Source organism: Lissotriton vulgaris, chromosome 1_1, assembly GCF_964263255.1.
Source record: "Lissotriton vulgaris chromosome 1_1, aLisVul1.2, whole genome shotgun sequence".
In the NCBI taxonomy this organism is placed as follows: domain Eukaryota; kingdom Metazoa; phylum Chordata; class Amphibia; order Caudata; family Salamandridae; genus Lissotriton; species Lissotriton vulgaris.
Window position 1 is genome coordinate 504,598,827 of NC_141685.1, and position 22,119 is coordinate 504,620,945.

At 46.4% G+C, this 22,119-nt stretch overlaps 1 protein-coding gene across 3 annotated transcripts in view; it reads right to left on the minus strand.

The window, feature by feature from the left end:
• Window positions 1-12,026, minus strand: part of ERICH3 (glutamate rich 3) — a 569,740-nt gene extending 557,714 nt beyond the window's left edge. For all 3 annotated transcript variants that reach the window (XM_086953866.1, XM_086953868.1, XM_086953865.1), the window contains exon 1: window positions 11,815-12,026. In XM_086953866.1, the coding sequence (XP_086809992.1) occupies window positions 11,815-11,834 (20 nt within the window). In that variant the 5' untranslated portion in view covers window positions 11,835-12,026. The remainder of the gene's footprint in view (window positions 1-11,814) is intronic.
• Between the last annotated feature and the right edge of the window lie 10,093 nt (window positions 12,027-22,119).

The window sequence follows — 22,119 nt, forward strand, 5'->3', positions numbered from 1 at the left end:
GCATTCCTCATAAGGAATGTGCATGTGCGCGTGCATGCGCATATCATCGTGGAAACCAAGAAAGAAGCGGACGGCAGCCCTGGGACGCCGCAGTTAAGGTAAGTGTTGATTTTTTAACCTTTAGATGAATATTTAATGCATTTCTCATAGGGGGTTGGAGGCGGGGGCTGGGCAACTCCGCTCTGCTGCGGAGTGGTGCCTACTTTGCGTTCTCAGTGGAACGCGGAGTAGGCACAACTCCACACACTCCGCGGGCGGACGGAGCTCTCCGCTCACGATTACTAGTTTTCCATAATACTAATGAGTGCTATGACTATCTCTCCAAAAAAATGTTTGCCCTTTTTTTTCTTTTCTTTCCAGGTTGGATTTTGGAACTCCTAGTTGGCGTTCCTCTAGGTGCATTGATGCCTAAAAATCCTGAACATAGGTACTATAGGGATACTGGGTGTCCTTGTCTCAGATTCCTATTTTTAACTTCTTTCACTCTTAGCACGGTCCTGATGAAACGCCAAGGGATCCATTAGGAACCGATTTAAGGTGTGAAACATGTCGGCCAAACTGATTTACCTATCACTATCACCTTCACTTGTTGATAATAAAACAGAAGGAAAATACTCACCCCTCTGATGTAATTAATCAAGAAGCCTTCTCTTGTCATCTGTTTTAACCATACTACATGGACCCCAGAATAAAGTTTTTTAGGGTACCAATGGAGTCTTTTTTATTCACTCACCTTTTTTCCTCCCCACACACCAGCACTGAAAAGGACTCCGATAAAGAGCCCTCTCGTGTGGCCCGTGGGGCACCCAACGAGGAGTAACACCCGACAATGAAGCATGACACCTGCATGTGTGTGTGAGGACACTTTTTCCAAAAGGAGGAATTCCCCCACCTTCATAATGTCTTGCTTCCAACATAATCTGTGAGATAGTCTCACTCATAATTTCTCCTAGCGACCAAATAGGCTAGCTCTCGCTCTTCTCTTTAGGAACAGTCAGCCTTAAGTCATTAATACAATCACAAGATGCCAGCAGGAATAGTAACGGAATGGCACTTTTGTCTAGGAACAGCACTAAACATCTCAAACACTGTTTTCTTAGCTGTCAGATCGTAGTATTGGCCCCAGTTAGCATGTTTTACTAAAGCTGGGTAGGTGAAACTCCTCCCGCAGGGCACGCGTACAGATACCAGCTTGGTTCAGTCAGGCTTTTATCCTTCTGGTTTCATCAAACGAACACTAATTTAGATTGGGCAATAATGCGTCCATACACAAATGCTCTATAAGTAGAGCTTTGAATGAAACCTGCATCTGAAGATCAGCTCTGAATTACGATAAGATTGAGACATTCTCATGAATCTGTCCAATGAATATGCAAAGCCTTCATCTACTAAATGACTAGTCAAGGACCAAAGCTCTGGTAATCAAACTTCACGGCGCTCTGCGGCTCCAGCAGATCAGGCCTTCCCACCAAACCAATCTTATTTGAAATAAAGGAGAGGTAATTTTATGGCAAGACCGGAGGCTCCGATTAAGCTTTTTCTTATCTTGCTTATTAAACAGCAGACAAGATAAGTGAAAACTACAGTTCCCAGGGGCCCAGGTAAATAGACTGGCTAATGGTAATACAGAAAAAACGATATCAGATAACCAATCATGACATAGTACACTATAAAACGTCACATCTGACTGCGTAGGTTCCTCTTTTCTTGCTGCTCGCAGTCAGATAAGTGACTTATCCTTTGCTCCCATTTTTTATATATATGGTTATTGCACTGTTTATGTATATATTGCGCTGTTACTTGATATTTACTCTGTTATTAAGCACAGTTTCCTCTCACGCTCTTTCTTGACGCTTATGTTTCTTGATGCGGCCCCCACTCTGACACACTGTCCCCACGTCGTGCTCCATTTTATTCCCCCCTGCGGGCGCCGCTTCAGTGGTTTTCTCCCGCTGCACTTCACTCGCGCTGAGGAGTTTCCTTAGCGCGCTCACCTTCGACGTCTTGGTAGCAGCGCGGGTGATTTATTGCCTTCTCTAGTTTCCCTCTCGCTTTACACGCTGCTGTTTCTTGGCCCCACAAGCTCCGACTGAGCTCTGGAGCATTTGTTAACTGGGAAACGCCCCTGGGAGTGGTTTTACCTCCTTGTTCCTCCCTCTGAGCTCTCAGTTAACCATCAGTTGTCTCTCGTTTTTGGCGTTTCTTTCCTTATGGAGTTAGATAGTTCTCTGGAGCCTGTTCAGGCTAATGAAGAAGGTGAAGCCTTCAAACATGATTTAAATAAATGTATTAATACCTCTGTGGAGATTGCAGTAGAGGTGTCCATGAGACATATGTCCAAGGGTATGGAGAACTCAATGTTAGCCTCTTGTCCAAGGTTCTGGCCCAGTCTGTGGGGGATAGCAGAAAAAGAAAGGTGGTTTCCTCTGCTTCCGTACGTGCTTCCAAAACCGTGTCTTTGTTGACTAGCGAGGTTTCCTCACGTTTGATTGAGGACCAAGTGCCTCCCAGGCCTCCTGTGAAGGAGGGGTTTGTTGGTACCGAGGGCAAATGTAAACAAAAAGTGAAGCTTGCAGAGTCACCAAAGAAATTGGTTATTTCCACCATCTTGGACACGGATGACGAAATGGCTGACGCAGATGACCTATTTGATGTTTTTGATGTTTCTGACCCCCATCCCCTCCTTACAAAAAATCCAAGTCAGATTCTTTCACTTTTGAACATGTTTTTGATTCTGAGGGTCTCCCTATGTTTGACCCCTCCTCAATACGTCACCCTAACTCCACAGAATGGCTGCATGAGTCCCATGTGGGAGAGTACATATCAGCTGGGCCTTGGCTACCTTTGGAGACCGTTGTTGGGTCAAGATTAAAATCTGAGTGTCCCAAAATATCTTTACCCAATAAGGTTACTCTAGTCCCTTCTATTGATCAACCTTTACTCACCTTCTTTTCAAAGTTTGGTAAGGACCCTCGCAAAGGAGTGGACAAGCCTGGTCTACGTGCCAGGATAAATTACTTGATGTGGTGGGTCCGCTTGTGCGCATTTTTGACATGGCCGAGTTAGCCCGGCTAGATGGCTCTGACCTCTCAGGTGAGGATGTCTCAATGTGGGTTCAACGTGCTCTCAGCAGGTTCGTTTCCACCTTTGCGTCTTTGGACAAGGCACAACAATCCATTAAGAAAGTTTTTGCTCCTCCGGTTTTTGGATGGGCATGCAGAGGCAGGAGTCGCTCTTCCAGCCGCCCCTACAACAACCAAGGCTCCAGAGGCTCCTACAACAACTCCCAAGACTACAAGCCTCAATTCTACTCACAGCGGGGTAGAGGTTTCCAGGGTAGAGGCCAGAAGAACTATCATAACAACACCAACAATCAGCAAGGTAGGTCTATCTCCTCCTCCTCCTGTGGGGGACGGTTAAAACTGTTTCTGTCAAAATGGCAAACTATCAGCACAGACCCATGGTTCTAAATACAGTTCAAGGCTATCTTATAGAGCTCTATTCGCTACCTTTCCAGACTACGCTCTCCCTCCTCTGGTTTTCTCCACAGACATGGCTCTTCTAATCTCGAACGAGATCCAGTCCCTTCTCCAAAAACATGCCATTCAGATTTCTCCCTTCGATACTGCAGGTTTCTTAAGTTCCATCTTTCTGGTTCAGAAAAAGAACAAGAAGCTACGCCCAGTAATCAATTTAAAATGGTTCAAACAATTTGTGGTGTACCGCCACTTCAAGATGGAGACTATTCTCCATTTAAGGGACACGCTTAGTCCAAATGATTGGATGGTTCAGTTGGACTTATATGACGCGCACCTTACTGTACCCATTCATCCCTCCCATTCCAAGTTTCTACAATTCCAGTGGTCGGGCATGACGCACCAATTCACCTCTCTTCCTTTCGGGCCTTTCTTCAGCACCCTGGTGCTTTACAAAACTCCTGAAACCGGTAGTAGCCTGTCTCCGATCCCTTGGAATCAGACTCATCATCTATCTGGACGACATTCTGATCATGAATGCAGACAAACAGCTTCTCTTGTACGAGTTACACACCACCCAGACTCTACTCTTGGAACTAGGGTTTCTCCTCAACTTCGTAAAATCTATGCTAATTCCGTCTCAGAACATGGAATTCTTGGGTTTCCTTATAGACTCCGCCACAGCCTCACTTCGCCTTTCCCAGGCAAAGGTCTCCACAATCGAGGCGGAGATTGAGAACGTCCTTCGGACCTCTCTTTTATCTCTGAGATCTCTTGCGAGAATAGTCAGCCTTCTCTCTTCTTCAATTCAGGACCTCTTTCCGGGTCCTCTGGACTATCGAGCTCTGCAACGTCTAAAAATCAGACATCTACGCCAAGGCCTGGCCTATGCCGATCTTATAGTTTTGGGCCAAGAATCATGCGACGAACTTCAATGGTGGACAGACCATTTAAATGCGTGGAACGGGCGCACTATCTTCGCTTTGGCCCCAGATCTTGTGTTAGAATCAGATGCCAGCCTGTCGGGTTGGGGCTCCCGCTGTGGTCCAATATCGACTGGAGGTACATGGTCTCACAAGGAGTCGAAATTGCACATCAATTGTTTAGAGATGCTTGCAGGTTCCTTTGCAATCCAAAGCCTCTCGAAAAACAGGGTTCGTTGTTTCATACTGCTTCGCATGGACAATGTTTCTGCGGTCGGCTATATCAACCATCTCGGCTGTACCAAATCCAAACCTCTGGCAGACCTGGTGAAGAGTCTTTGGGAATATTTAAAAATAAATAACGTTCCGGGCACCGCAGAAGGACGATAGGTCCAAGGAGGATCTAGACCGGGAATTCCGGTCTCTTTCTCTGCCAGGTGACCCAAGGAAGCTTTTGACAGCAAACAGCCTGCCAAAACTAGAGGGAATCCCCCTCTTACATATAATCGCACCTTAGAGAGTGCGACACATAAACCAATAACACAAACACTATAATTTAGTTTTTTGCACCTTATACACATACTCACTTGGTCCTGAGGAAAGCCAGTTTTAAATTTAATAAGGCCTGGCTGAAACATGTAGACCATACAAGACGCAGGAGGTCCTAATTCGCACTCCACCGGTCCTAACTGCCTTTTTGTTGCTAACAGAGGCCCAGTTATTAAAACGTATTTATTTACCCTCGGGTACTGGGACCTACTGTATAGCTTTTAACTTCACTTTCTCACTCGCTACACTGCACACTCAGCGAATATACCAGCTCAGCAGTAATCTGGCGTCGAAGCACACCCGGGACACATTCAGTGTCACTGTGGTGGGCCCGATGATGAAGCATGCCACCAACCAGGTTGCTGGGTGAGGGCTTCATGAACAAACCAACAGGTTTGCCAGGTAGCGTACTTCTTTGAGTCCCCCTCCCCCCCTGTAAACATAGCTAGTCCTATTTGATTTTTACATATAATCCTGGGGATACAGACTAGCTTTTCTAGTCCTCGCTCTCTACTTTGATTTGGTGTGATCTTTGGGAATATTGTCTGTCAAACCAACTTTCCTTGACAGCAGAGTATCTTCCGGGAGACCTCGATTCGGTGGCAGACTGGCATTCTCTGTATCTCTGAGACTCCACCGATTGGAAGCTGCTTCTGTCTGTTTTCCTATCTCTCTCAAAAATGAAGTCCTTTTTACATAGATCTCGTTGCATCCCACCTCAACTCTCATTTGCCCCGTTTCTTCAGTTGGCGTTCAGATCCTTCAGCCTTAGCAACGGACGCTTTCCTTCAGGACTGGTCGATCCATCTCAATTATGCCTTTCCTCCCTTTCTCATGATCAGCCAAGTCCTTTCAGAAGGTCCGTCGGGAGTCGACTACCTTGGTTATGGTAGCCCCCTTTTGGCAATCGCAGATCTGGTTCCCCTCTCTACTAGAGATGGCAGTAGATTTTCCAGTTCTTCTCCCGTCATCCTCAGGGTGTTCAACACAACCTCATTCTGGACAATTGCCTGATTCTCTGAGCTTAGAAAGTTTAAGGCCTGTCTCTCCTGACGTCCTCATTTCACAAGAGGCCCTCAGCCCCCTTTTGTTCAATATATACCTTGCGCCTCTCTTTACGTTGATTGCCAACTGGGGTGTCAAGGCAATTTCTTATGCCGATGACACCCAGTTGGTATTTCCATATTCAGAGATGACGCAGGAGTCCTTTTCGAACTTCAAAGGATGCCTCCAAGATATCTCCCACTGGATGAACACGAATAAATTAAAACTGAATGCCAACAAGACCAAAGTGATCTTCTTTGGCAGAGGCCCCACCCCCGCCTCAGATTTCTGGTGGCCAACGGAGATGGGCCCAGCCCCCTCGCCCAGCCGCTCGGCAAAAAACCTTGGAGTTAGATGGGACGATAGTATGGCCTTCACCGCCCACATCCAACAAGTTGCCGGGTGCTGCTTCAGCAAACTTAGAAATCTCCGGAAAATCCTGAGATTCCTCCCGGAGAGTTGCTGGAAAACGGTTATTCACGCCACTGTCACATCTCGGCTGGACTACGCCAATGGACTCTACCTTGGCCAACCCAAATACCTGACGCAAAAACTCCAGGTAGTCCAAAATGCGGCTGCGAGACTGTTACTGCGAATTCCTCTCAGACAGTCAGTCTCTCCGCATCTCCGCTCTCTGCACTGGCTGCCAGTGACCAGCAGAATAAAATTCAAAGCACTTACGCTAGCATTTAGATCTCTGCATGGATCCTGCCCAGAATATCTGAAAAAACGCCTTCCAAGGTATGCCCAAACACGTGCACTTCGGTCCAACGGCCGTGTTCAGCTGGTCGTACCACGATCGAGAAAGGCTCGACTAGGCGGTCGGTCCTTCTCGGCAAACGTCACCTCTCTTTGGAACACCCTACCTCAAGAAATTCAACAGGCACCTTCTGAACCTTGCTTCAAGAAATTACTGAAAACTTGGCTCTTTATTCAACCCCGCTAGCTTCTTCCTTCTGCCTCTAGGTCAACTATACTCCTCTAGCGCCGGGACACCTCCTTGGCGAGGTAGCTGTTCGCGCTCTACAAAATGCAGTATTATTATTATTATTATTCTATCTTTATCAGCAAAGCCTGGGCTCCTGGGACCTTCAAAAGCTTACAAATCCACCTGGTCTCTTTGGGCAAGCTGGTGTCTGGAAAGGCATATCGATCCCCTTTCAGCCCTTCTGAATTTTGTGGTCAATTTTTTGGCTTCTGAGGCCAGCGCAGGTAAGTCATACAGAACAGTCAATCTTTACCATTCTGCAATTTCTCTCAATCATGCTCCCATTGATGGCAAACCAGCAGGTGCCCATCCTTTGATCTGTCGCCTTCTGAAAGGAGTTCATTGTTCCAAACTTCCGTTGGCTAAGTATTCATCTTTATGGGATGTTTCTGTAGTTCTCAAGTTGTTTTCTGATTGGCCAGATAATGCTGCACTTTCCTTAAAAATGTTATCTGCTAAACTTACTATGCTGTTGTGCTTAGCTTCCATTAAACGTGTCTCTGATGTTAGAGCGTTGGATATTTCTTCTTGCCAGTTTTCCCCTACAGGTGTGGTGTTCCAGATTCAAAGACGAACAAAAACGCATTTAAATTCTGTTTTCTACCCTTATTTTCCTTCTCATCCCAAGCTATGTGTCGGCCAATGTTTAAAAGTGTATGAACAAAGGACTTCTGATCTCAGAGCGCCCTCGCATTTCCAACTGCTTATCTCTTTCCGTAAGCCCCATCTTCCTGTTTCCTCCGCCACCCTTGCCCGTTGGGTTCGATGGGTTATGGCCCTTGCGGGCAATGGATGTCTCCATTTTCGGAGCCCATTCCACCAGAGGAGCCTTGGCTTCTAAAGCCTTTTGGGCAGGCGCCCGCCTTGAGGACATTCTGAGATCAGCAGACTGGACTAATGATAATGTTTTCCGTAAGTTCTATTGCAAACCAATTAATACTGTGGCTTCTGTGGTGGTTGATATGCTTTTAACAAGCATAATAGGAGCCTCCGGTCTTACCATATGTAGATTTTCCTAGTTGTTATGACGGAAAGTTTTAATTTTATTAAAGACACAGAGCCGAGTATTATCCCACCTCTACACTTCTAACTTGTATTCTCCCTCCCTTCAGCGAATCCGGCCCTGCCGCCTGCATCTTCGTGATAAGCCTGCTCTCTACCACCTACAGCCTTCATCTCAGCGGATCAACTTGCCTTCCTACCTGGAGCTACCTCCAAGGAATCCCGATGGCCGTTTCTCCTGGATACCTTTGGTCCAAGAAGTTTGTTCCTGGACTTTGTCCCTCTCTATTGTTTTTTGCGATTGTTCCATTGTTTTCTGACTTTATCTGATCTGCTCGTCAGCGAAAAGAGGAAGCTACACAGTCAGATGTGAAGTTTTATAGTGTACTATGTCGTGATTAGTTATCTGATATCGTTTTTTCTGTGTTCCCATTGGCCAGTCTGTTTACCTGGGCCCCTGGGAACTGTAGTTTTCACTTATCTTGGCTGCTGTTTAATAAGCAAGATAAGAAAAAGCATATTACTCGCCCCTGTGTCTTTAATAAAAATTAAGACTTTCCGTCATAACAGCTAGGAAAATCTACATTATTGATCCACAGGCTACGACAATGTTGGATTACTATAATAGATAACTGGCCATAAAGGTTACATGACAGCTGATACCAGGGGCATAGCGATTGTGCCTATCGAAGTTATGGGTTTGTTTATCAAATGGGTTTCCAAACATGGCTGCTGGCTCATTTCTGCCCCTGGTATTGCTAAATAACTTTATGCAGGCCCCGCCAAAGAACGTGCCTACCAAAAATGAATGTGTCCGTCTGTAACGTAACTGGTGCTCATGTACAGCTCTCGGATACCTTTGAGTAGAGTTCGCAGCATATATAACACTAAAAAAAATAATACATATGTAATATCTTAATTGGAAAAAAATAAAAAGGAAACTCGTTTCAAGAAAAACTTCTGCAAGTGAATGAATTTACATGAGCAACGTTTAAGACAACATCACTTGAAGAAGCACGCTTGGTCTACTGCTCCCCAATTCGATGGTTTATTGAGGAGAGTGAAAGCACGAGGAGCCCTGATCTCCCCATTGGGGAGCAGTGGCGGCTCTGGGCTCATGGAGGCCCTGTGCAGGGATCGTAGGTAGGGGGCCCCGGAAGAGGGGGTCCGGGCGGGGCGGAGCGCGGAGACCAGTGAAGAGGGGGGTCAGGGTGTTTGAAAGTGAAACAGAGCCGGAGGCCGCCAAATTCCTGCCAGGGGCCGCCACACAAATATGTATCCATCCTCTGAGGATTATTACATTAAGGCTATATATTGGCATGGTGGCCCCTGGGGTTTGGTGGCCCTGTGCAGGTGCACAGCTTGCACATGCCTAAGGCCGCCCCTGTGGGGAGACTCTACTAAAGCCGAATTAAGCAATCAATGTAAATGGCAAACAGGTCGTAGTGCAGAGAGATGCAAACCCTGTGTCCGCCTTGCAGAAAAGGTGGACACAAACAAACACAATGATTAAACTTGCGGACATAAGTGGTGATGGGCACAAGGTGGAACACGACTGTGCTCCGAATAATTATGCAGTGTCCACTTCTGCCAGTGCTTTAAAAGGAATGAAAAAGGTGAGGGGCCAAGGACTCTTTTCAAAGAGGCGTGGCTTCACATGGCTTCACATGGCGTACCACTTGGCCAGTATTTCGGTGCTGCTCTGTGAGCTGTCTGTTACAGAGGTTTGCGGAATGATAGTTTCTTCGGATTGTCTCAATCACTTGCGCTCTTCTCTTCATACCACTTTCTTCTGCAACCACTCACTCTATTAGACACTAGGGGCCAGATGTAGGAGCCCTAATACCGGTCAGTAACGGCCGAATTCCGCTGTTACCGACCGGTATTAGGGTTTTCAGATGTAGGGGGCCTATATTTTACCGATTCTGTAAATTTACCGAACCTGTAAATTTACAGAATCGGTAAAATACCGAATCGGTATATTTACCGATTCGGTAAATCCACATGTAGGTGGCACTCCTAAGAGTGCCACAGGCCCTTAAGAATCTGTATTTTACCACCCAATCCTATTGGGTGGTAAAATACCGAATTCAGGTGTGCATGCACATCTGTGCATGCACATCTGTGCAATGTGGCACACAGACATGCCCTTAGGGCATGTCTGTGTACCACATGGCACACAAGTCCGTAATTGGGGTGCTAGAGGGTGTCAAAGTGACACCCCCTGCACCCTTGCAGGATTCGGTATTTACCGATTCGGTAAATACCGAATCGGTATTGCCCTTTGATTCCTACTGATTCGGTATTTACCGAATCGGTAAATACCGAATCCTACCGATTCGGTAATTCTTAAATTCGAATTACCTACATCTCCCCCCTTCCTATTTACTGACTCTTAAATACCGAATCGGTAAAATTCGGTATTTAAGAGTCGGTAAATAGGAATTACCTACATCTGGCCCTTAGGCCTTTTCCTCCCCACATTTTTATGGAGTCCTCCATCTGCCTATCTCACACTTCATCTCTTTCCACTCAACCCATCCATCCACCTGTAATCAATGCTTTTTGGTTTCGTTTCGTACTGGCATATTTTGATAGCTGTGTAACTCTTTCACACACGTCCCCATAATGACAGTTGGCAAATATGGAAACATCGGCCTGTGTGCCCTCCAGAGTGCAGGCACTGTAAGGAAAGAGTGCAGGCACTGTAAGGAATTCGCTCTGTCCTCAGTCTCGACTTCAGAGCACAATCGTACACTATCATAAACAACTACCCACATGCTCGTATCACTCAGTTGGAGAAGAATCGTTTCGAAGTCTGCACTATACAGAAGTCATATTTGCATAAAAAACTACAGAATCACAAGATCTTGATAAAGCAAATGCTTCTATGGAGCGTAAGATAAAGTAAGACAAAAAAGTGAAATCCAAACAAGGATTACATCTCTGCACGGAACACCTGAAGGGTTTTTACATTCACAGTTGATAAAATGAAACGTGTATTACTAAGAACATGAGCTCAACAGGGACCCTTTTCAAAGTCGGTTTTTAAGTACTGTCGGGTCTCAGACCTGGCAGGATTTGCCTCAGTTAAAGCTCTACCTTCTTCCCTCACCCCACTCATTGTAAAAGTAGGGGGTGCGGCCACTCTTCACTTTGCCCTAATTGTGTTCCTCTAGAGTTGGAGCTTCAATAACGACAAATAAATATACCACCCCAAGCAAGAGGACAAAACTCGATTTTAGAATCAGATTTCTAGATCATATATTAAACATTTAAAAGAGGAATGGTGACCTTTAAAAATAATAACAAAAATACAATTGCAATACTAATCCCAAAAATGTCACAACATTGAGTTAAAGCACAGCAACTAATCGGAAATACTTTATACATTAAATATGACTATTATCACGATCATCATTATTGTGATGCAATGTATGACAAGGGCATAATAAGTCTTTTAAGTTAAATGGCATTGGGGGATATTTACTTTTGCTAGATAATAATTTAAAATGTTTAACGAAATAAAAATGTGAGATGTAAGGTGGTTTGTATAGCTCCAACTATATATATCCTTATGCTGAAAGTTTCATAAACGCCTAATCTAATAATGTAAATACCACGGCGTGTTATGGAGGCGCTTAATGTGAAGTTGCAAATACAAAGTCTCTGGGTAGAGGTGAAACAAAGTTAGCCAGCTTCGCCCATTTCATTTCCGGTTTGCAATTTCTTCTTATCATGCAATTGCAAAGTAATGGATACATCTTGCCCGGAAAGCTACCCATCCGTGCACCTGCGAGAAGGCGCATCCCTGCGTCAGAGCTGCACTTACCCGGCATAGTGGTGGCTCATGTTTGCTAATCCTCTCGTCTCCCTGTGCCGATTAAAAACTCAGGAAGTCTTATGGGTCTTAATGCGGTTTTAGAGCCAGGGTTAGTATCTGCAGCAGGATACAAGTGTCTTAACACATCAAATGGTCTCAGACACATCAGCCTGTGAAACCCCACTCATTGCTAGCCTCCTCCCGCTGTACCAATGGCATTCTCGTTGCTACGGCCAGTCACGTGATGATGCTTTCTGAAGGGCGGGCTGAATGGATGTCCGGCTAATCAGAGCGCGCGACACTCGTTTTCTCTCTGGAATAAGCTTTTTGAACGTATGGAGGAAGGGGGCTGGGTACGAGAGCGCAGCGGATTGCTCTGCTCTCCTATCAATCAGAAAGCTCTGCGGTTTCCTTGGTGCCTATATCTACATCTGCCGTGCCCGGCTGTTGTGGGTGAGCAGCAGTGGAGACGGAGCAAATATGCCAATAAAACGCTATTAGATCCTAGAGAGATTTAGTATATGACCGAGCACAGTCTGAAACGATTAGCTCTTATAGGTTATTTTCGGTATAGCGCGAACGTGGCCCGTTATGGGGCGCTTTACAAGCGAACCGTCGCCAAGAGCAAACTTATGAGTAGCACGGTGCAAAAGCGTTAACACGACAAGCCTTGTGCAATTAAAACCAAGTATATGTGTTAGGGTTACCAACTGACATGGGTGCAAATTCAGGACGGTCAGTGTAAAAATTCAGGACACAAATTCAGGACAGAAGGTCAAAATTCAGGACAAAAATTTGGGACAAAAACATTAGTTTTACAGACATATCAGAGGAGGTAGCACAATAATATAGTAAGTAAATAGACAACCAAAATAAATTCAAGTCAAAATAAGTTTATATAAGGTTGAGCCAATCGTGCACTTCACACTTTCAGTATGCGCACAACTTTGCAAAGTGACATCGGGCCCTTTCTGCAATCAAGATTTGTGCTAATAACAAACATTAATAAATAGTATTTTTTTATTTGTATGTTGAAATCTGTCTTTTAAATGTACAGTGAAAACGGTGTTAGTTATTTTATTTTTATTTTCTCCAGCACTCAACCCATTACAATAGAGCACCACCCCCCTCTCCTCCCACAACATCCCAAAAATCCCACCACCAGAGTTAACCCCTCCCACCGTCCACTCCCTCCCCCCTCCAATCATATTCCTCATTCTAAAATAGAGCTCAATCCCCACTCACTACTAGAGAGTCCTCCCACTACCGCTTCACCTCACCACACCAACAATGACTTTCAGATCACCAGAGAAGAACCCCACTCGCATTCCCATCCCCAATGGCTCCCTGGCCCACACTCCCACCCCCCCACATCGCAAACTTCCTCCCAACTAGACAGAACTCCTCCCCCCTCCTCTACCCCCCCTAAAGATATCTTCTCACAGGACTCACCCGCACAGATCCCTCTTGTTGAGCCAACACCTAGTCTCCCACGCCCTCCGTTCCTTAACAATCACACCGCCACATGCGCACTCACACCCCCAACACAGAACACCACCCTCCCTCTCCCTTCTACCCTCACCAACAATATATCGCAACGTCTTTCCCTGCTGGAAGTTCAGCTCGAAAAGCTGATCCGAGGCATGTATGATACCCTTTCTTCCCTAACCAAAATCGAAGTGCCCACCCAACAGCCCTCACGCCCCCTCACCCCCGACTCTCCCAGTCTGCCAAAATCTCCTCCTCACATTCCGACCCTCGCCTCCACCAGATCCCTCCCACACGTCACTATACCAGAGGCAGGATTGCGAACAGACAAACCGAGTAGAGCGAAACCCACTATCTCCCCCGTGAAGTGACCACTCTCGCCTCTTCTTACGCCCACCTCACGACCCCTAACTTGAGCACCTCTCAGCATCCACAGAGAGGGACCCCACCCACCCTCACACGGGTCCCCAGGCTATTCTCATCACCTAAATCCTCTATCCCAGTTATCACAGGAATAGGCAGGGAACATCCTCCCTCGAGACTCCCCAGACCCCCGACACACCTAACCTCCCTGACCAGAGCCCAATCCAACTTGGCGCTGCCTGTTGAACAACCTCGCATCAGGTGCATGCTCATCAACAGCAGACCAGCCTAAAAGCACGCAACAGAATTAGCAGAAGCTATCCTCTCACATGATATTGATGTTGCCTTCATCACAGAAACCTGGCTCAACTCCCTGTCAGCCCCCATCATGGACTTGTTTGTACCACCAGGATTTTCAATCACGCACAAAGACCGCCAGAAGCAGAGAGGTGGAGGTGTAGCCATCATTCACAAGACTAACCTCGACATCACGGAAAGCGCACCCTACCTATACAGCTCCTTCGAATGCCTCTCTATCAGCATCAAATCCAGTGCAAAGAGTTATACACTTTGCAATCTTCTCTATCACCCACCAGGCAATTCAAAGGAATTCGAAACACAACTATCCGACCTAATCACCCATTGTGCGCTCAACAACGCCAATAACATAAACCTAGGCGATCTCAACATTAGATGGAACGATACAAACAACCCGCTCATACAATCCCTCAACAACCTTCTGCTAGAAAATGATCTGACACAACATTGCTCTGAAGAAACACACTACAGAGGAGCGACACTCGACGCAATCATTTCGGACAACCACACAATCACAATCGACTACATCATTCCAGTAGACTGGTCAGACCACCACTTAATTCTTTTCCGCTTCAACCAACCAGCGCCAACTCGACTCATAAAACAAGCTCCCTGTAAAGATGAGGCGGAGGCAGGAACTGCAGTTAGAGGTTTATTCAGGAGAAGAGAGCCGTCCAGCATGAAGGGGAGACACAGCAGCTGCAACTGCCAAACGGGGAACACTGGGGAGGAATGCTCGGTACATGGAAACCCACAGGTGACATCAGGAAGTTCTAACAAGCATTGCGCAATACAGATCACCACACACCTCCCACCTTTCTTAAAAAAAAACAAAAAAAAACCAGAATGAAACTGCAATGAAAAGTAAATCAGATGTAATCACGATATTTGTTGGGCCTAACAATCATTCTTGAGCTTTTCCTTAAACCATTGTCAACTTGGACATTGGGTGTGGGAGCAGTTGCACGTGAAGCACGAGAGGGATCTCTAGCAACGCGAGAAGTGCTCCACCAATTGCCATTTGACAATTTGACAGCATTCTTGCGAACTTCCACAACTTGTTGAGAATCAAGAAACTTTGAAAAGCCCTTTTTGACAGTGACAGGATTCTTGATCCTAACCCAATCACCAGCTTGAATACTGTGAAAAGACCTCTTACCACGTTCCACATCGCAAGGTAGTGAGCTGGAAGATTTTTTGTTGGCACAATCCCACACCACTTCCAAATCACAACCCTTGTGGAGACTCTTGACCATCCAAAAGGGAAGGGCTTGAGAACAGGCCTTCCTACCTCTCATCAGTTCAAAAGGGGAAAAGCCTGTAGCAACATGTGTAGAAATCCTATAAGACCATACAAGATCTTTTACAGCTTGGAAAATACAGCTATTGGACCTGAAGGCGGCCTGCACACATTCAACAATAACTCTATTGAACCTCTCGGTTTTGCCATTGCTCTGGGGATGGTACAAAGGAGTTCTAGTGTGTTTAATGCAACAATTATTCAAGAAAACACAAATTTCCTTAGAAATAAATTGAACCCCATTGTCAGTGAGAATTTCTTCTGGACAACCCTCCCTCAGGAAGATTTTGGTCAGGCAATCAATAACACTCTTAGCATTGGGAACGTTGATAGGTTCAACCTCGACCCACCTAGAGAGGTGATCAACAAGGACTAAGAAGTACTTGGAAGTATTGGGAAGAACATGAAATGGACCCAGAAAATCCAGACCAATTTTTTGCCAAGCTCTGACGGGTGGGGGAACAACAGAATCACAAACACCTTCCAAAATAAGAACTTTATCGCTGGTGTTGCAGCGTGTACAGAGTTTGACAGCATCCACAATTTGATTGTCCATTCTTGGCCACCAGAAATTCGATCTGACATTTCTCTTGGTGATGGTGGCACCTAGATGTCCAGAATGGGCATCAGCAATAATCTTTTCTCGGTAAACAAAAGGGGGAATAAATTTATCACCCCTAACAATTTTGCCATTTTCTAATGAAAGTTCAGAATTAATTTTCCAATATATCTGAAGTTCGGGAGAAAGAGATTTTTCCTTGGGCCAACCTTTCTGAATGAAGGAAATAACATCCTTAAGTACAGCATCATTCTCAACAGCCTTAACCCAATCACTCTCAGCGAAAGAGATGGAATTTTGGGATATATTGGCTACAAAACATTCTTCAATCTCAGTTTCCCACTCATTTTCGTCAGGTTCTTGTATAGGTAACCTGGACAGACAGTCAGCACGTTTGTTTTTGCCCCCAGGAATGTAGATAACTTTGAAGTTGTATTCTAACAGTTTAGTGGAAAGTCTAGCCAAACGTGCAGTTGTGCGCTTGACTTTTCTGCCTGACAGAATGTCAACAAGAGGTCGATGGTCGGTTTGAAGAACGAATGGTCTGCCCCATAAGTAAGATTTGAACTTTTCAACGCTCCAGGCGCAAGCCAGCAGTTCTTTTTCAATAACCGAATATTTTCTCTCAACAGGACGGAGAGTCCTGGAGGCAAACCCCACAGTAAATTCCTTACCATAGGCCAATTGTGAGAGAACAGCTCCTAGGCCATATTCACAGGTCCTTCGCCCTGTCTCGAGGCGGCCATCTTTGGTGAGGGAGAGCAGTGTGGCTGTAGTCCTTTGTCGATCTTGCTCGCTGTCTACTTAGGCAGGCAAGTTTAGTAGCGCGTTCTTTCCAGCGTGTGGCGCTATTGTGGTAGCGTGTGTGTGTGTGGTGGCAGCTCTGCTGCTTTTAACCTCCCATTTTTTCCATTTAATTAAAAAATTGTTTTAGGCATTTTTTCCTTGTTTTTATTGCCTGGCCCATATACCCCCACCTCTGTCACCCTTAACTTGCACTCTAATAGGCAAACTCACCGCGCTTTGCGGGTCCTTCGCCCTGTCTCGAGGCGGCCATCTTTGGTGAGGGAGAGCAGTGTGGCTGTAGTCCTTTGTCGATCTTGCTCGCTGTCTACTTAGACAGCCATGCTGACGCGCAGCGGCCACGCGCAGCGGGGACGCCGTAATGACGCCGGAGTTACGCCAGAGTTCAGCCCATCTGTGCCCGTCCGGGCCAGGACGGGCTTAGGGCCTGTCACTATGTCCATCTCCTCGGCGCGACCTACCAATAGGTATCATTATGAGAGGGAGGCTCTCCTGTCCTATCGTCCGTCCCACCCTTCCACCTGCTGTTTCGCACTAGAGGTAACTACTCCATTTTTACCGTGCAGAGCCTGTATTACCGGTCATAATTCTGTGGCTGTGAAGTCTGCTCTTTCATTGGCGCTATTGAATTGCCGGTCTTTGCCGAGCCACGCCATTGAGATTAACTCTCTTATTCTGGACCACGAGCTCGATGTGCTGTTTCTCACCGAGACCTGGCTTTCCCCCAGCTCGGGCCCTGATATGGTCAGAGCACTCCCTCCAGGCTATCTTATATCCCACCTAGACAGACCTGTGGGGAGGGGAGGAGGAGTTGCTATCCTCTTTAGAGACACGCTTGCTTGTAAGGTTCAGAACGGAGGGGTGGCTGATTGTGAGAGCTGTCAGTTCACCCTCCGTTTGTCATCTACGGTGTCTCTGACGGGCCTGTTGATTTATCGCCCGCCTGGCTCTCTGGGAAATTTCCCCAATTCCTTCCTAGAAACTACGACTCTTCTTGCTTCCTCAGCCACCAACTTTGTGGCTCTTGGGGATTTTAATATCCATCTTGACGACCCCTCTAACGCCCCGGGAGTAGATCTGTTGGATGATCTCAAAGCGTTTGGAATCACTCTGGCCAACCCGGGGGCGACCCATGAGAAGGGTCACCTGCTTGACCCTATTTTCTCTAACCTGGGCCATTTTAATCCTTCTCCGGCGCTGCCCCTGCCCTGGACAGACCACTTCTTGGTGTCCGCAGTGTGGCAATTTGAGAATCTAGCTGCAATGGTCCCAAGGGTCCACACTTTGGAAAGAGCCTGGTCGAGGCTCTCGATTGACACCTGGTCGGCACATCTGGAGGCAACGCGGCCCCCTCCTGGTTCTAACCCGTTAGTCGCGGAAGCGAATGTACACACTTGGCTTACGGACTCATTAGATATCCTTCTTCCCAAAAAGAAACAGCTTATGAAGGGGAAGAGAGTGGGTTCGGCGCCATGGTATACGCCTGAATTGAGATCCCTAAGGAAGGGTTGCAAGAGGCTAGAGCGGTCCTGGAGGAAAGACTGGTGTGAAACGAAGCGGAAAGATTATCGGGAGGCCCTGAGTATATACAAATCCGCCATTCGTGCGGCAAAATCGGGATTCTTTGAAGAGAGAATAGGCTCTGCGGCCAACTCTTCTAAAGAATCATTTAGAGTTATCAAGGAACTACTGAACATCCCCGAACCCCAGATCATCCATGAGGACCCACGCAAAAAATGCACTGAACTGGCGTCCTTCTTTAAAACAAAAATTGATAATATTCTGGCTTCCCTTCCCCACCCAGGTGAGGTATCTTCCCCGGGTGATATCCCTGGTCCGCAGGGTAGGATGCGATCAGTGGAGCTGACCTCCTTTGGTACTGTTACCATGGAGGAAGTTCTCTTGATTTTGAGGACCATGAAGAGTGGTTCCCCGAAAGATCCGGTACCTGTTAAATATCTAAAACAGGTGGCATCTACCATTGGTGGCCCAGTGACGGACCTTATCAACTTGTCCCTCACTCAAGGGGTAGTTCCCCCCAGTTGGAAAGGGGCGGTCGTGAAGGCCCTTTTAAAAAAGCCTAATCTGGACCCCGCCGACCTTGCCAACTTTAGGCCTATCTCGCTGCTGCCGGGCCTTAGTAAGATCGCTGAGAAGCTGGTCAACAGCCGCCTGTCGGACTTCTTGGAGGCCAATTCCCTCTTAGGTGACTCCCAAACCGGTTTCCGTCCCGGTCAGGGGACTGACACCGCCCTGCTGGCGGTTGTGGAGAACGCTAGGAGCATTTTGGACTCAGGGGGATCAGTGGCAGTGATCCTCCTGGACCTCAGTGCTGCTTTTGACACCGTGGACCATCAGGTGCTTCTCCAACGGCTGGCAGAGGTGGGGATCACCGGTCTGGCCCTCAAGTGGTTTGCTTCCTTCTTGGAAGGTCGCACATTCGAGGTATGGGAAGGCCCTGAAAAATCATCTTCAATCCCTCTCCAGTGTGGTGTGCCACAGGGCTCTTCATTGAGCCCTACGTTATTCAACGTCTATATGGCACCCCTGGAGAGTGTGGTACTGCCGCTGGGTATCAAAATCATCAGTTATGCTGATGATACTCAGTTGGTGGTAGGCCTTTCCCAGTCGGCTCACCATCCTGACCAACTGCACTCGTGTCTGGAGAAGATCTACACATGGATGTGCAGCTCAGCTTTAAAGCTCAACGGTTCCAAGACGGAGCTGATGCTGCTGGGAAACTCCTCTCCATCTCTGTCTCCCAGCAGCTGGCCCGACTGCCTTGGACCTGTACCCACTCCCAAGCAGGAGATTAAGAGCCTCGGGGTTTGGCTTGAGCAGGACCTGTCGTTTAAAACCCATGCCAAAAAGACTGCTGGCGTGTGCTTTGGCCTGCTCCGCTCGGCTCGGAAGATTCTACCGCTGCTCCCAGCGGTCACTAGGAGACTTCTCATCCAGGGGCTTATCATCTCGCGGCTGGATTTCAGCAACGCGTTGTTCCTGGGTGCTCCAGAATCTACCATGAACAAACTGCAGCAAGTGCAGAATGCTGCCGCCAGGCTTTTGACGGGCATACCCAGATATCAATCTGCTCGCCCTGCGCTCAAGGCACTGCATTGGCTCCCTGTGAGGGACAGGGTGAAGTTTAAATCACTCTGCATCGCCCATAAAGTCCTGCAGGGGGCAGGTCCACCTATTCTGGGGAAGATGGTTCAGCCCTACAAAGCCCTCCGCTCTCTCCGGTCTGATCACCAACATCTTTTGCAGGTTGGGAGGGTGAAGAAAGTAAGAACTGGTGGCAGAAGGTTCTCTATAAATGTAGCCACTCTGTGGAATTCTCTTCCCCTACAACTTCGCTCGGAAACCAGTTTGCTTCGGTTCCGCAAGCTTTTAAAAACTTTTCTGTTTTCTGCCTAAAACCCCCCGCATTACTCCGTAGTTTCATTCTCTGGTGAGCGCTGGGATGCCTTTTTGGTAACCAGGCGCTATATAAAACTCAGAATAATAATAATAATAATAACAGTGACAAAAGTTTCTCTATTCCCATTGAAAGGTTGAAGAGCAGGAGCTTTGGTGATGTGTTCTTTTATGAGCTGGAAGCCTTTTTCACACTCATCAGACCAGCTGAAGGTGGCACCTTTTTTCAGTAAAAGTCTAATACATTCAGTGGTCTTGGCGTAATCTCTATGAATTTTGAGTAGAACTCACAAAGACCGAGAAAGGACAGAAGTTGTTCTTTGTTAGAAGGGGCGGGAGCCTCAATAATACTTTTGACTAGACCTGGCCTGGGCTTGATGCCACACTCAGAAATTGTATGACCAAGGTATTCTACCTCTCTGGTTTTGAATACACATTTACTCTTTTGTAGAGTTACACCTCTTTGTTCCAGGATGTTGAAAACTTGGTCAATGACTAAGTTATGCACGTGCTCAGTTTGAGTGAAAATAAGAATGTCATCCTGGAAAACGACAACATTAGAGAGTTCTTCAAACATTTCTGACATGATACGCTGGAAAACAGCGGCGGCAGACGCCAACCCAAAAGGAAGACGACGAAATTGGAAAACACCGTCAGGAGTTACGAAAGCAGTGAGATGTCGTGAAAGAGGATGTAACTCAATTTGGTGGTAGGCTGCTTTTAGATCAAGTTTGGAAAACCATGTAGATGATCCCACCTTAGCTATCAAATCCTCAATGCGAGGAAGGGGAAAGCCATCGACCCAGATAGCTTCATTGAGACTGCGTAAATCCACACACATCCTAAGGTCACCAGACTTTTTTCTGGCAAGAACAATGGCGGAAAGCCATAATGTGGATTCTACTTTTTCAATAATTTCCTGTTCGCATAATGATTTTAGGTGTTTGGATAAATCTTCTCTAATACTGAGTGGGGCATTCCTGAGTTTGTGTTTAACCGGGGAAATACCATCTTTGACCTTGATAAAGTGTTGGAAATTAGTGATCTTGCCCAGGCGATCCTCAATTTTTTTTTCATATTTGCGTTCCCAGAATTCGCCATTTAAGATGTTGCAAACGGGGACAGAAGATGAAGAACAGGGAAGGTTGCACTCTTCAATAAATACAGGGTTGGGTAAACCAGGTTTAATGGTAACACCAAATTCTGCTTGATGTATGAGACCTAGAACATTGATGCCACGCTTGGCAACATAAATCTTCCCCTTGATAGATTTGCCAAAGATGGAGATTTCAGACCAGAAATAACCTAAAAGATTGATTCTGCTTCCTTCAAAAGCCACAGAAAGAACATCAGGGGGGAGTAAACATTTATCTTGCCAGAAATGAGAATATTTTTCATGAGAAACAATGGTGATGCGAGCACCAGTGTCTACCAGTAGTAGGACATGGTGATTTTCAATAGTAGCATCGACTTCAGGATCAGGGACAAGAAAAGTACGGCTGATAATATCATTATCTTTCACCACAACTACATACTCCTGATTGGTTACATCACATTCAGAATATTCAGTTGAATGTTCAAGAGAATTTAAATCTTGGGAGGGATCATTCTCATTCAAGACACAACGCACACTACCTCTTCTACCTCTCATACAGACCCTTGAAAAATTACCATTTTTGCCACATTGAGTGCACTGTTGGTTGGCGGCAGGACAGTTTTTAAAGTTGGAAGTATGGTAAGAAGAGCCACATCTAAAACAGGAAGTACTTTGGCTAAATTGTCTATTAGGCATAAACGGTCTTCTAAAACTAGTGTTTCCCATTCTTTTGAAATAACCACGAGAGTCACGAGGAATGAAATTAGAAGTCTTGGTAGGAGGAGGCATCTTAGTGGAAACAGCACCCGAAATGGAAGTGTTGGAAAGAGAAACTTCTAATTGTTTGGAATCTTCTAAGGATGTTTCAATACTTTTGGCTATATCAATAGCCTTGTCTAGAGAAGGATCTTTGCAGGATAAAAGTTTCCCTTGAATTTGTTTGCAGGAACAGCGAGCAACAAGTTGATC